This window comes from Danio rerio, chromosome 15, assembly GCF_052040795.2.
Source record: "Danio rerio strain M-AB ecotype USA chromosome 15, GRCz13ab, whole genome shotgun sequence".
NCBI classification, from domain to species: Eukaryota; Metazoa; Chordata; class Actinopteri; order Cypriniformes; family Danionidae; genus Danio; species Danio rerio.
Window position 1 is genome coordinate 32,315,458 of NC_141035.1, and position 15,849 is coordinate 32,331,306.

The following is a 15,849-nucleotide window of genomic DNA, read 5'->3' on the forward strand; positions in this document are numbered from 1 at the left end:
ATACATAATCCTATCATTTCTTTACACAGGAAACTCTGACCTCATTTCATGGTGGAGAAAATATACTTAAATACTACAGTGATATTTTATTAACCGTGCACCATGTTCTGGCTCCATCCACAGGGAAAAAAGGAAATGAAGGTGACATTAATGCATAGTTCTTAGGAAAATTCATCCTTCAAGTACATTTAAATAGCTTGACTGCTCTGTAAAATATATAACTAAAATGTACTTGGTGTGGAACCATCTGAATTATCTAAAGCTGCAAGTTAAAGCTTATTATCATTTAATTTACTTTGAATTAAACGCCTAGGTCACACATGTTTTCTCTTAAAGTCACAGCTCATACAAAAATGTAAAGCTACTCCTTATTTGCAAGTGGTTACAAACATTTATACGATTTTTTTTTTTCGTTGAACACGAAATATTTTTAATAGAATGGACATCAACATTAGGTTTAAGCATTCTTCAGATATCTTCATTTGTGTTCATTAAAATTAGAAACTGCTTTGTAACAAGTGGAGGGAGAGTCAGTAATGACAGGATGTTTATTCTGGGTCAACTACACTCACCGGCCACTTTTTTAGGAACACCTTTCCCAACTGCTTGTTAACACAAATTTCTAATCAGCCAATGACATTGCAGCAACTCAATGCATTTAGGCATGTATAAATGGTCAAAGTGACCTGCTGATGTTCAAACCGAGCATCGTAATTGTCTGAGTATTTCCGAAACTGCTGATCTACTGGGATTTTCACGCACAATCACCTCTAGGGTTTACAGAGAATTGTCTGAAAAAGAGAAAACATCTAGTGAGCGGCGGTTCTGTGGGCACAAATGCCTTGTTGATGCCAGAGGTCAGAGGAGAATGGCCAGACTAGTTCGAGCTGATAGAAAGGCAACAGTAACTCAAATAACCACTCGTTACCACTGAGGTATGCAGAAAAGCATCTCTGAAGCACAACAAGTCTAACCTCAAGGGCTTTAGCAGCAGAAGACCACACCGGGTGCATCTCCTGACAGCTAAGAACAAAAAACTGAGGCAACAATTTGCACAGGCTCACCAAAAAAGGACAATAGAAGATTGGAAAACATTGCCTGGTCTGATGAGTGTCAATTTCTGTTGGGACATTTGGATGGAAGGGTCAGAATTTGTGTCAACAACATGAAAGGATGGATCCATCCTGCAGCGGTTTAGACTGGTGTTGGGACTTTTTGGTCCCATTAGTATCAATTGAGCATCGTGTCAAAATAAGTGTCATCGTGCCACAGCCTACCTGAGAATTGTTGCTGACCATGTCCATCTCTTTACGACCACAGTGTTTCCATCTTTACATATCCCAAATGGCCTCCACAGTCACCGGATCTCATTCCAATAGAGCACCTTTGGGGTGTAGTGGAATGGAAAATTCGCATCATGGATGTGCAGCCAAAAAATGTGCATTGTGGACCAAAATCTCTGAGGAATATTTCCAGTACCTTGTTGAGTCTATGCCACAAAGGTTTAAGGCAGTCCTGAAGGCAAAAGGGGGTCCAACGCAGTACTAGTAAGGTGTACCTAATATAGTGGCCGGTGAGTGTTTATCTTTGAGTGCACAGTTTCACTTTGATTAACTCTAAGAGTGTGTCATGCCAGGTTGTAATAAAAACTTTGCTCAGAAAACCTACCTGAGAATGTATCGCCTTGGCATATGACATGACCTGCAAACACTGCAAATATAGGCCAAAGCGCATGCGATGTGTTGTCAACAGCCCTTAAGTCGTTTATATCTGGAATTGTCTTGAAAGAGGCCCAGAGGATTACGGAGCACAGCGAGCAGTGTTTTTAGACCTCAGGACAGGAGGTGAATCTGCTTGAAGAAAGTCTAAGCTGCTGTGAAAAGTGGGTCAATATAAAAGCACTTGTGTTCACGGCTTCTCACTGGCTGTGCATGCAGATGAACGTGAAGGTCATCGGACATTTGATTTGCTCCGGTGATAATCTGCTTGTTTTGATTGTTGGACGTTTGCCAAATTATGCAATCTGTTCATTTCCTTTATGTTGCTATGAAAAGGGCAATTCGAGGTGATGGCTGGTCTGGCAAAGAAAGCACTACTGCACTCAAATAATTAATGTACACTCGTAAATTTAACGATTAGCCCTTTTTATTTACAAATGCATAATTTAGTAATGTAATTCAAGTAGCATGTTTGATGAAGTCAAATCAAAATGAGGTCTGTTTCATTTCTTAATGCACATTCCTGGTGAAACTGCGCATTATAGATTGGGGTAACTTCATTCATTCATTCATGAAATATACACACAATATTAGTTGAGAGATATACTTCATTCAATCATTTTCTTTCCGAAGGCTCAAGGTGTTTTTTTACATGCATTTTTTTATTTCTCTGCTATTTGGGCTTATTGGAACCTAATTAGAATAAAAACCCAAGTATCATCTTTTGATATGATGTTCGTTTAGAGCTAAAGTATGTCCATATATGTAGACTTGTAATACTAATTTACACAAAACATATTTTCTGACTGTTTTGTAATGCATATTTAACATAGAATTTTTTTTTAACATGTTTTGATTATCAGAGAGTAAAAACAATATTTTTTTTCCACCCATTTTGGACAGTTAAAAATAGTGTTTGGGACATTTCATATGCTGCACAACAATTACACATTATAAATATAACACATTATAAGTATTTTAAATAGCCACTTAAGAGCTAAAATGTGCTGTAAATGTATGTGGCCACTAAGCCCTTGGAGGTTCCAGCATATATTTTATGCAGCGAATGCCCCTTCCAGCTGCAACCCATCATTGGGAAACAAACATCCATACACACTCCTTCACACCCATACACTACGGCCAATTTAGCTTACCGAACTCACCTATACCACATGTCTTTGGACTTGTGGGGGAAACCGGAGCACCCAGAGGAAACGCTTCATTCTACATTTTAAAAAGTAGATCATTTGAATAAAAGGTATACTGATAACTCACAAAAAACAGCTTAATGAAATAGTCTATTGTACCAGTTTGCATGCCAACCAGTAACAAGTAAATGAGTCTTTGTGGCTTTTGAAATACATTTATTTTAAGTTTATTTCCTGGTAGAGCAGGCAAACCATTTCATTTGCATTTCTGACTGGAAGTATTTCATTTGTTTGTACAGTTGTCATGTTAACTGTGGTTGTTAACAACTTCTTCAGCACACCAAGAGAACACATTTATATTTCTTTGGGGGAAGAAAGTGTCTAAACTATCTGTATATTTCCTCCTCCTCAGAAAGAAGATTAATGACTCAAACACAATAACAGCTGCCTCCTTTTGCAGAGTGAAATGTGGCCTTATAGCCAAATCATTTTATCCAACATGTATTTTTAGTTTTTGTTTGCATGTGTCCAACAAACCATTTTTGAGCAGCTGAAAACACCAGAGCAAGTGCTTCTCACATTGTCCCAGCCTCTAAAAAATGTAGAGGACTCAGTGCCTCAACATGCTGCTAGCATTCTTTTTTTATGATTTGAACTTTATTGCTTTTTCTTATTTTAAATAATGCAGATGAATATCAAATAAAGAGCATTAACATAAAAGCTGAACAATACAAAACAAATTAAAACAAATAAATGACGTCATATATATTAAGTAAACCAAACTAAAACACATACATGGAAAAAAGGGGTAAGGGGTTGCTAATATCATAACCTTAATTATTATTTTGTCTTGTTACATGTTTGCCAACATTGTGGGTCGCAGAAATTTAGAAATTTTCCCCATTTACCAAAACAAATTTCAGTCCTTCCATGTAAACTGTAGGAGAGTTATTTAAAACCTGCAACTCATCCTGAGATTCATTCGAAAATCAAGAGAAGATTTCCAGTTTTTAACAATCACCCTTCTGCCTAGCATGATACAGCTCTGACTGTATCCACTGTGATTTAGCTTTATTCATGTGGCTTAAGGGACAGGGGTCACCAAGTATGTACAGTATAAGCTTGGGTAAAAGTCATACTGGCTCTGCAATATCTTTACAAGGTATTCATGCAGCTCTCTCCAAAAATGTTGCACTTCTGGGCATTGCCGTAATACATTAAATGGATCGCCTGCTTCTTGTTGGCATCGTCAGCATTCTAGATTGTTTTTGAAACCTGCTCTGAACAGTCTCGTAGGAGTCCAGCAAAATCTATGTACAATTTTGGGCATATTCTAACATCTTCAGACATTCATTTTAAATTCCCAGCAATTTTTCCCCAGTTCTTATCTTCAAATGTGCATCCCAAATCTTTTTCCCATATTATCTTGACTACAGAACTAATATTTTGACTCGTTTGACTAATGAGTATTGCATAGTATTAAGAAGCTTCATGACCAGTACCTATAATACTGCGGGCCATTTTATCAATATTTTTACCCTTGGGAGAATTTGAAGGGGAGCCAAAGACATTTGTGTGCAAATGTCTCAACTGTAGATTCCTCCAGAACTAATTATTAGGCAGATTAGATTTATGCTTAAGTTTTTCAAAATATATTAATTTGTCATCTTTATAAAGATCTTCCAGAATGTTAATATTATCTAACCATTCCTTCCATAATACTGGTGTTCCACCTTTTAACAATTTTGAATTGGCCCAGATGGAAGATGAAGGACTTGGGAAAGGGTCAGATCGGAAAATGTGTAATGTCTTTTTCCAAATTGTTTGGAGATGTGAAATAATTAATGATTACGAATTAATGATTATCAATAATTGATGATTACGAATTGGCAATGATAATTTCGGTATTAATAAGGACTCAAATGATATTGACGTCTAAATTAATTGCTGCTTTTTAAAATGCAGCACTTTTCATTGACAACAAGTAAAAGAAAATATGCTTAGCCCTGAAAAAACAGCTGAAAACACCAGCAATCTCCCAAAAATGCTCAGCTGCAAGCGCTTCTCACGTTGTCTGAGTTTTTAAAAACTGCCAAAGACTCAACGCCTTAACACGCTGCTAGCATTCCAAAAAACGCAGCACTTATATTGACAAGAAGTTATAAAAATATGTTCAGCTCTGGGGTAAAAACACATCGGTGTGGACCCACAAAACCGATGTCAGGCTTTCTATGAGTGTCCTACAAATTTTTTGCTACCGTGTTTCATATGTCAGCTCTATGGTCAGGTTTATTTGGTCCATGTTACTTATTACATCATGCAATTGATGTGAATTGGAAAGTTGATATTATCAGATGATTTCTTAATGGCTGCTTTCTCACTGCTGTTCTTTTTATGTTTTATGTAATTAGTCATTACAAGAGAAGTCTTCAGCATACTGTACATATTCATTTAAACTTTTCTTTAGAGTCACTTTGGAGTAAGGCCCAATCCCATTTCCCTTAGCCCTTCCATTTCATACATTCATATGAAGTATCTCTTAATTTTCTTTTGATAGCAGATGTAGGGGTAGGGAGGAAAGCGCCAGATAGCCCCACACAAAGATATTTTTGGATATAATGGATACAAATAAAGCAGGATGAGAAATTTCCCTGAATATAAAGCAGCATCATGGCTCCAAAGGTGAGTAAGAAGACCCACTAATGTATTTCTTGGCATTAATAAGCGTTTTTACTATAAGCAAGCATCTGTTTTATTACATTTCATTATGGCGTTCATGTTTTATGGTTGTGACCTCTGACTATAGTTCTTTGTAACTACATAACAACAGTTCCACAACGTAGTCTATTTTCAATAACAGTGAATTTTCTTTTTACACAGCATGTATCATTCGGTCAGCATGTTTTCATGTGGTCACATCAATTAATACTGTTTAAATCAATGGTCTCAAACTCAATTCCTGGAGGGCCGCAGCTCTGCATAGTTCCGCTACAACCACCTCCAGCTCACACCTGCTTAATGGTCTCTAGTAGTCTTGAACACCTTGATTAGTTGGATTAGCTTTGTATGATTAGTGTTGGAGCAAAAATGTGCAGAGCTGCGGCCCTCCAGGAATCAGTTTGAGACCTATGGTGTAAATACACAGCAGTTTTACCCAGAGGTTCAAACGCTTTCAAGCTAAAAATGAACAAAATACAGTCCAAATTCAATGCAAACCCTGTTAAACGTTACAGCACTTGCACCTTCTGCAATAACTATTGCAACAAACATAGTTGCATCTCAATTAGCGAAGACATTTGGCGCGTTCTGGTAGTTGTTGTGTCCCATTACTCTGGGGAATATTTTCATCGTTTCCCATTCACACTCTGTTTCAATAGCCGAAGTGATAGGGATAAATTAAGGGTATAAAAATAACTGGGATTAAACCTATAAGTTGTGTCAATAATAACAACATTATCTGATTTCTACTATACTTATGGGCTCTTTAAGAGAGTAACACCCATGTTTTAACCAACAGTGGATAAAATTAACCCCCACCAAATGTCTTTCTATATCCAGTTTCGACTGTAACATAAATTGCAGAAGTAAATGGGTTGCAAACTGGAGTTCAAGTCAGCTGTAGCCAAGTCAAAGATGGCAAGGTCATTTTCTCCAACCTCAGTTCAGTTAAACTCCAATCAATCATTGCTCTCTGGCCTGTTTCTCTTCTTTTCTTCCACTTTCTTGACAAATCTTGGATATCTCTCTTTTTCTTAATCAGCAGAAGAGCTCAGATTCTCAGAAACGACAGCTCATTCACTTGCTCATTTCTTAGAACTTGTAAATTGACAAAAATGTCATGTCAATTCAACACGCAGAGGCCTCTGGCTCTTAATCTTTTGCTGTCCATTAAAGAACATGACAAGATAAATTGCTGTCCCGGGCGCTGTGTGAAAGAAGGTGCGCAGGTTCCCAGCTGCTTAGTTTCAGGAGAAGAAAATCCTCAATCTCTTTAATAACAAACCCTGCCGTCATGGAAATGGAAATAAAGAAGGGAGGATTAATTCAGAGCTGACCCACATTTGCTTGTTTGAATTAAGATTATTAGAAGCAATCCAATTTTTTTGTGTATGGGGACGGAAGGTATTTTATTGGGTTGTGTTTGTTATTGAGAGCATCTACAATGAAAAAAATGAATAGAATTTTTACTAAAAATTGACAGTAGAAATCACAAATATTGCAAAAAATAGGCAGGTAAATAAAATTAAATGTGAATACTGCAATAGTATTTTAAATAAAGAGCCAGACACCTATAAATAAATACCACTACATAATAATAATAATAATAATGATAATAATAATAATAATAAACTATGGGTGACACGGTGGCGCAGTAGGTAGTGCTGTTGCCTTACAGCAAGAAGGTTGCTGGTTCGAGCCTCGGCTGGGTCAGTTGGCATTTCTGTGTGGAGTTTGCATGTTTTCCCCGCATTTGAGCGGGTTTCCTCCGGGTGCTCCGGTTTCCCCCACATGTCCTAAGACATGTGGTACAGGTGAATTGGGTAGGCTAAATTGTCCGTAGTGTATGGGTGTGTATGTGAATGTGTGTTTGGATGTTTCCCAGAGATGGGTTTCGGCTTGAAGGGCATCTGCTGTGTAAAAATGCGCCTGTATAAGTTGGCGATTCATTCTGCTGTGGTGGCCCCAGATTAATAAAGGGACTAAGCCGAAAAGAAAATGAATGAATAATAATAATAATAATAATAATAACAATAATTTTTGTTGTTTATTATTATTATTAGTATTATTATTATTATTATTATTATTATTATTATTATTATTATATTTTTTCATTTTTTCTTATTAGTATTATTATTATTAACTATTACATTTTATACATTTATTATTATTACTATTATTATTATTACTATTATTTAACTATTATTACATTTTTATACATTTATAATAATAATAATAATAATAATAATAATAATAAATTTATAAAAATGTAATAGTTAATAATAATAATAATATTAATAATAAATATATAAAAATGCAATAGTTAATAATAATAATAATAATAATAATAATAATGATAATAATAATAATAATAATATGAAGAATAAGAATAACAATAAGTTTAGAAGTTATCTAAATATAAGTTTAAAAAGTATATCTTCAAACTATTGTTCACTAAAACATGTTATAAATTAACATTTTTATACATTTTATCAACAACACTTTATGTAAAATGCACCGAGCAACTCATTGACATTCATAGAGTTAAGCTTGTTTGCAAACAAGCTGGTAATTATGCTTTAAATCAACCTTAATCAGCATTTGATATTCATATACATATATTTTTTTGCATCTCATGGGAGATATGCATATCAAAGCCACATTAATGCCTGGAGTGCATGTTTAGCTTCCAGTTTTCTCATCTGTTAAAAGCAGCAGTTAATCCAGGCACATATGGCATCATAACATCTCTCCTGAATGACCTACATCTCTCTGACAACACTCCACTCTAAAACACACACATATACAGCATTTTACTGAGCAGATTTTATTTCATTCATAAACCAAATCATCATACAGAAATAAAACAGAAACCAGAATTTTTAGACATTCCTTTTAAGAAGTGTTAAGCAAATCATGTTGAGTCAGATGGAGAAGGGTCATTAGAAAAAAAGCCAATAAGTGACTTTTCCCCCCCTATAATGCTATTATAATGAACATTAGTGTCTGACTGGCAGGACAGGACTGGTGGTGTTGAGAGGTCAGTCACACAGATCAGAAGTGCAGCAGTAGACGTTCACTCCAGGCACACAGAACTCCTCACACGTGCGGGTGAACACAGAAGCTGTGGTTCAGAATATAACAAGAAAAATAGCTCAAAACCCAATTTAAAAAAATAAATACTTTTTTTTATTGGAAATGATTTAAAATTCTTTATTTTTTATTTCAGCTAATTGATTATTTTAAACTTTTAAATTGCAATTCTTGTTTGATTTGCCAAATAATTTTCATAACTTTTTTTATAATATTGAGTTTACATCTTGAAGTGTCATTTTAATGACCCACAATTTAGTTTTTAATCTCACAATTCGTTTACTTTGTATTTCACAATTCTGGCTTTATATCTCACAAATCAAAGTTTGCATTTTGTAGTACAGAGTTTGTATCTCATAATGTATTTGTATCTCATATGTTACATTATATAATCTCCTAATTTGAAGTTTGTACATCACAATTTTAAGTTTATATCTGATAATTCAGAGTTTCTCTAAAATATTGTGTTTATATCTTGCACTTCTGTTCATATCTGACAATTTTGAGTTTTTCTTGCAATTCTGAGTTTACATTTATACATCTACATCTATATTTAACAGTTCTGAGATTATGTCTAACAATTTCAAAAAAGTAGAGATCTCAAAATTTTAGTTTACATCTTGGAATTCAAAGTTTACGAAGATTAAAATCTCTCAGTTCTGAATTTATATTCCCCAGTTCTGAGTTTACATCACATTTCAGATTTTATATAGCAAATGTAAGATGGAAATCCCAATTTTGAGTAAAAAGAGTAGTAGAAATAAGCTTCCATGAAATGACTACAATGAAATAATAAATGACAAACAGAAATGTAATGAAAACAAGATATTAAACTAAAAATGTAGAAAGGTAACATAATTACCAGATGCTTAACTACAAATAAAATGAAAGAAAATATAATGAAATACAAATTCTTTTTAAATATTATCCTAAAATAAATAATAATAATAATAATAATAATAATAAACAATTTTGTTTTAAAATAATAAAGTAATAATTTTGTTGATACTTCTTGCTGTTCACTGTTGAATTGATCGCTTACCTGTTGAAACAGTCTTGCAGAAATTGCTTGAGGCTGGGCATTCAGTGGGGGTCTTGCAGTCCCCATCCACACATGTGTAGCATGTCAGCGAGTGCACTGATGAGAGATTACACACACATTACTTACTTTACTTTGTTATATTTCACATCAAATTTTTCAAACATTTTGGTACACTACATTTTGAAAAATGAGATCACATTTGCTTATTTGAGGTTTAAAAAACATTGACAGACAGACAGACAGACAGACAGACAGACAGATAGATGGACAAAGAAAAGTCTGTAAATTAGCAGTTTTTTTGCATTTTGTGATTTCATGTTTTTATATTTTTTATTTTCCCCATTATTTATGCTTCTGAATTAGAGTATGAAACCTTAATCTTTCTTTTAACAAATTTTAACCTTAACAGGTTGGAAAAAAGGACTTTATCAACATTTTTTTGTGTAAAGCTGGGGTGCCCAATCCATTTCTTATGAAGGGCCAAAAACTAAACTTGATTGAGGGTGGTGGGCTGGAGGTAAATATACCAAACTGTGAAGTTGTCAATGTAATTTAGTAATTTATTATTATAATCTAATATATAATTTATTATATAATTTAATTAATACTATAACTTATTGCATTTAAAATATTTTAATTCTATTAATACTTATACATTTTTGTAATAAACATCTTGAAATAAAAACATGAACAATCTCAGTTTTACCACTAAAAAATACACTTTGCTTTGACTTGCTGATGTTTTCCACAATGTCCGCTCTCAATCAAGTGGCTGTATTCAATTATTATTATGATTATTATTTTTAAGAATCTGATTAATTCACAACATTAATTAAAACATTTCATTTAAAATTATTGTCTGGGTTGGTGTTGTATATTACGCAACAAAAACCTTGTGATAAGCTGCCAGTATCTTCTGTTATTTTACAGATTTATTTCTCTTGATATTTTTTCTTAAACATTATATTATTTCAAACTACTAAAATGTCAATAAAAGTCACTTTGTTAAACTGTACAGTTGAATTCGTAACATCGGCAGAGCCGATATTGACATCCCATAATGCAATTCATGACCATAAATAAACAGAAAACACAAAATACGGAAACTGTTAATCAACAGATATTTTCAGATAGATAGATAGATAGATAGATAGATAGATAGGTAGGTAGATAGGTAGATAGATAGATAGATAGATAGATAGATAGATAGATAGATAGATAGATAGATAGATAGATAGATAGGTAGATAGGTAGATAGATAGATAGATAGATAGATAGATAGATAGATAGATAGATAGATAGATAGATAGATAGATAGATTTTCATCTGTACCTGAGGCACTGCAGAGGAGCACAACAATTAGAGCACACACTAGAGTCTTCATGATGGAAGCTGGTCTGGTCACGAAGAGGAACATAGTTCTTTATACTTACTTGGTTACACCTTTTACTAAAAACACATTCCTACTAAAGCATACAAGTAATGCTGCATGACAGGTTTCATGTACTGTAATTAGATACAGATCTTAGCTTAGTTCCCGTAGAAGGAAGTTAAATAATTTTTTTTTCAATTGTTAAATGTTTGAACCAAGATGCAAAGTTCAGTCATGTTCTTTTTTTTTCTTCTTCTCTATATCCTGTTTAACCTGTTTCCTGCCACCTATGATGTTTTGCTAATTTTAAAACTGAGATCACTATCTATTAACCAGCATTAGCATATTCAACCACAACGCACGACACTTACAGGAAATAACAATTTAATGTCACTTCTGTAAAATATCATAACAACTAACTTCCAAATCGTTTTGATTCTACTTAGATATTGCTTATTTGTACAATTCTTGAATTATTAAATGCCATTATTTTGTGAAATGGGTTTCTGAAGTGCAGAGCCCTTACATTTATATTCCTCCAGCATTGCTAACCCTGTCAGGTAGCGCAGAAAGCATCCAATTAATCTTCACACCAACAATCCTCTGGTGTTCCGCAGGGATCTGTACTTGGACCCTTTCTCATTCTACTAAATCACTCAGTTATTTCATAACCTCTCATGGCCTCTTACCTCTTATTAAAAATGCAAATCTCATCTCAAAGTTGAAATTACAGGCCAGCTGGCAAAATGATCTCTAATAGCATGTACCTCAGGGCCATGAAGCCAAGCGAATTCATTGCTTATTAGAGCTGAGGCACGGATGTGTCTTATGGGTAATCTGTCTGAAGATTACTATTTTATTGTTTTTAGGCTCTGGCATTTCTATAGAAGTTTTTGATTTATTGCTTCGAGTAGAGACATTAGAGGATCAAGAGATGCTCAGCTACTGAGTATAGTGAAGCTGACGGAATTTAAAGAATATTTTCCTCTCAAAAAAATAAAAAAATAAAAAAATAACAATATATCAGAAAAGTTTTTTCATAACTCTGCATGTATTTTTCAATATTGCTTAATACGGCCATTTAAAGCATTGTTAAAGCAAATATAAGTGTTTACACTTGTTATTTTGATGCACTTGCTATAATAATTGCTGTACATATTGTTATTAATGAGGAAAGCATTAAATATTTAATGAACTTGTAATTTAAATGTATTTGTTTTGTAAAGGACTATATATTATAACAGGGGTTCCCAAGGTTTTTAGCCTTCGACTCCCAAACAGTGGTGTAAATTAACAAATTACAAATACTCAAATTATTGTAATTGAGGAGTATTTATCAGGAATTGTAATTTACTAGTAGTTTTAAAAATGTGTAATTTTACTTTCCCTTCAGTACATTTTTAATGTTGTATCAATACTTTTACTCCACTATTTTCCTTCAACCTAGACACTTGATTTTTTTTTTTTTTTGATACCAGTCCACTCAAATAAAAAAATAAAAAATAAATTCAAGACATGTTTGGAAAGTGTCCAAAATCTTAACACACAATCCTCCTGTGACTGTTTAGCCTGCATGTCACTGATGGGAAGATAATGTCTATGTATAATGACTGAAATGCTCAAATGACCTTAAACAATCACTAAATGCACTACAGAATGTTACGTTTTCACCAAGCGGCAATCTCCCGCACTCCCTCATGAAGCAAATATGAAAGTAACTGAAACTGCAATTCTTCAAAATTCCAGGCTTCATAATAGAGCAAATTTCTATAGAGCCCAATGTTTCAATGGCTAACTTTGCAGAAGAAAAAAAAAGGTGTTTGCTGCCTGGTACAAAGAACCATTTTGGTTCATATAGCTAATAATACTCTTCATGACAACTGTGAGGGGGTGAACTATTTTATAGCTCATCCCTTTAGTTTATATTATGTTATATTAAATCTGCATAATTAAGGGTGTGGCCACTTGAGTGACAGCTAGGTCTCGCTGGTCGCCATCACTTCACCTTAGCCAATTCCAGCTGATCAGCCGCTGATCTTGGCATATACATCGTATTTTTGTTTTGTTTTCTGTGGCTTTACACAGTCAGTTGCCTTTTGGAATTATTTCCTACAATTATCAGATGATATGGCATGCTGTGTGCACTTAATTGTGCTCACAAAGTATTCACGTGGCCTCCATTTCCCAGGTGAGTGAAATTATATACTTGTATACCATCTCTATAAATGTATTTGTTTTATTTAAGATCATTTATCATTTGTAGTTTTCTTTAGAGTTGTAATGCACTCCAGAATCTGACAGATTGATTAGCTGTAGGCTCTAGAAAAGTCATCTGAAGCATTGTGATACAATGTTATGCCTGGATTTCATAAATAGCCTTACATTTACTAACACAGACTGTATTTAAAGTTTTTGTAAGTTATTTGCGCTTTCTTCCTGTAGAAAAACATCATAAGAACAATGTTTAGTGATTCAATTTATTATTTCAGTGTTTTTTAAAAGTCTAAACACTTTATTAATAAAGTGTACAACCAAGCACATGTTATCTGAACACAAACAAGTTATAGGGACTAAAGTATTAAGCATTTCTCCCAAAAATAAGCCTCTCTAAGCAAAATGCTAGCAGGCATCTGTAGCTTCATTCACGCCCCCCTCTTTGCCTTTGTTTTGTATCCCCCGGTCAGTGCGATGGCGTGCAAACAAAATGGCGATGGTTGGCCACGCATACTTCTGCTTCTTTTGCGTTCTTCAGAAACCCATGGGTGACATCACCGATACTACGTCCATATCTTTTTGGTTTTCACGCACATGCACACACTGCATGTAAACACATCAACCATTCACAGCATAATACTACCCATGAGTACTTTTAAAAGGGCTACTTTTTACTCTTGAGTATGATTTTATTTTAATTACACTTTCCACCACTGCCCCTAAAATAACATTTACTCACAACACCCACTATACTTGAAGGTGGTTATAAACATACAAACATTGCATACAATGTGCACACACACCAATAGGAACTACATAAACATGAGCATATTGAAAAGACAAAAAAGTGCAGCAGTCTAACAACCGAATCATTTTTATAGTCATTATTTATTTGTTTAGGAGATTTTGATGCAGAGATCATCCTCTCTCAGCTGTAAAATGAATGCCTTTTATTCAAAGCTTGACATTAACTTTTTTGATCACCAGCAACTGTGGCTAGTAGATTTCCAACTAGCCGCCATTTTTACTAGCCACAATTTTGCTGTTGAGAAAATATATTTTTTATGCATAAATTTGACTTTGACAAGCTAAAATGACTTGATTTAGACTGTGTTTTTCCACATGCCTTCTCATTCATTTGACTTTTTTGTGTGTGTTGTGTATGAGCTTGCTCTGTGCATGAGCAAATGGGTTGTGGTTTCATAGTGCTATTAGTTTAGTAGTCAAAATGAAGGATTTACCAAATTTAACTCTGACCACACCATAAAGTGGGGTTAGGGGGGTTGTCACGGCACAAATTAAGCCTTGGTTAAATTTATGGCACTATTGCTGTGTCATTAATATAACATAAACAACCCAGGGGTTTCAATCCAATGGAAAAAAATGGAAAGGTTGATGTTTTTTCATTTCCTTTTTTTTTTTATAATAACTGTTAAATACTCTTTAATCTTTACATTTAGTCATTTAGCAGACGCTTTTATCCAAAGCGAATCCATAACCAATCTTATCTTATCCATAATCTTATCTTATCCATAACCAATCTTCTGTAGGTTATGGATAAAATATGATCGTTCTAATAGTTCTAATATATATATATATATATATATATATATATATATATATATATATATATATATATATATATATATATATATATATATATATATATATATATTATATTTATATATATAGTTTTAGGACAACTTTGATAAAAGTCTTGATCCACTTCAAATGTTGACTACTATAAATCCAAAGGAACTGAAATCAAAAGATATATGCAGTAATGTGTACGTCAACAACATATATTTCACTGACACAGACAGCAGGGGGCAACAAAGATTAAACAAATGATTAGACATCAGGCATCCACATTTTACCCTTGTTACTATGGCCTTTGCAAAGACGAATAAAGATTTAATATAAGGTAAAAAATACTGGAACACATATGAATTAATGTATGTTTTTAATAACATATGAATATACATATTGTGTTAAAACATGCATGTTGCTTCTAAATAAATATATCATGGCATTATGTATGCACTAATACACAAAAAAATATTTGTTTTCTCTTTGTTCAAAGTACTTATTCAAAATCAGCTGAATGAACACAATTCCTTCTGGGTTTTTTTTTTGTATTTTGGACAACTTAAATTTCATTATTTACAATCCACTTAAAATTAAAAAACAATTAAGTTAACCTAATTGATTTGTGCTAGGGTGACGTGGTTGCGCAGTGGGTAGTGCTGTTGCCCCACAGCAGCAGGTTACTGGTTCAAGCCTTGGCCTTGCCAGTTGGCATTTCTGTGTGGAGTTTGCATGTTCTCCCTGTGTTTGTGTGGGTTTCCTGGTGCTCTGGTTTCCCCCACAAGTTCAACAACATGTGCCATAGGTAAATTGGATAAACTTAAATTGTCCGTAGTTTATGTGTGAATGGGAATGTATGGGTGTTTCCCAGTGATGGGTTGCAGCAGGAAGGGCATCCTCTGCATAAAACATATGCTGGATAAGTTGGCGGTTCATTCTGCTATGGCGAAAGTAACC

General features: G+C 33.9%; 1 protein-coding gene and 1 long non-coding RNA gene across 7 annotated transcripts in view; one reads left to right on the plus strand and one right to left on the minus strand.

Annotated features, from left to right (window-relative positions):
• Window positions 1-15,849, plus strand: part of LOC147833704 (uncharacterized) — a 175,741-nt gene that overhangs the window by 34,301 nt on the left and 125,591 nt on the right. The window contains exon 3 of one of the 6 annotated variants that reach the window (XR_015509655.1): window positions 5,424-5,549. The exons of the other annotated variants lie outside the window; for them this stretch is intronic. This is a non-coding gene — a long non-coding RNA (uncharacterized LOC147833704). Of the gene's footprint in view, window positions 1-5,423; window positions 5,550-15,849 lie in introns of those variants that run through there. 6 annotated transcript variants of the gene reach the window in all.
• Window positions 8,396-11,352, minus strand: si:ch211-207n23.2. The gene is made up of 3 exons (NM_001386226.1): window positions 11,052-11,352; window positions 9,720-9,815; window positions 8,396-8,708 (listed from the first exon to the last, which is right to left on the minus strand). The coding sequence occupies exons 1-3, from the start codon at window positions 11,134-11,136 to the stop codon at window positions 8,626-8,628; spliced, it is 264 nt and encodes an 87-aa protein (NP_001373155.1). The 5' UTR covers window positions 11,137-11,352; the 3' UTR covers window positions 8,396-8,625.

What these genes read in the sequence shown, in the direction of transcription:
- si:ch211-207n23.2 (NM_001386226.1), bottom strand. Translation starts at nt 11,136, where the DNA reads ATGTTCCTCTTCGTGACCAGACCAGCTTCCATCATGAAGACTCTAGTG. An exon ending in GCTCCTCTGCAGTGCCTCAG is followed by an intron (nt 9,816 to 11,051) that starts GTACAGATGAAA and finishes ATCTCTCATCAG; the next exon opens with TGCACTCGCTGACATGCTAC. An exon ending in CTGCAAGACTGTTTCAACAG is followed by an intron (nt 8,709 to 9,719) that starts GTAAGCGATCAA and finishes TCTGAACCACAG; the next exon opens with CTTCTGTGTTCACCCGCACG.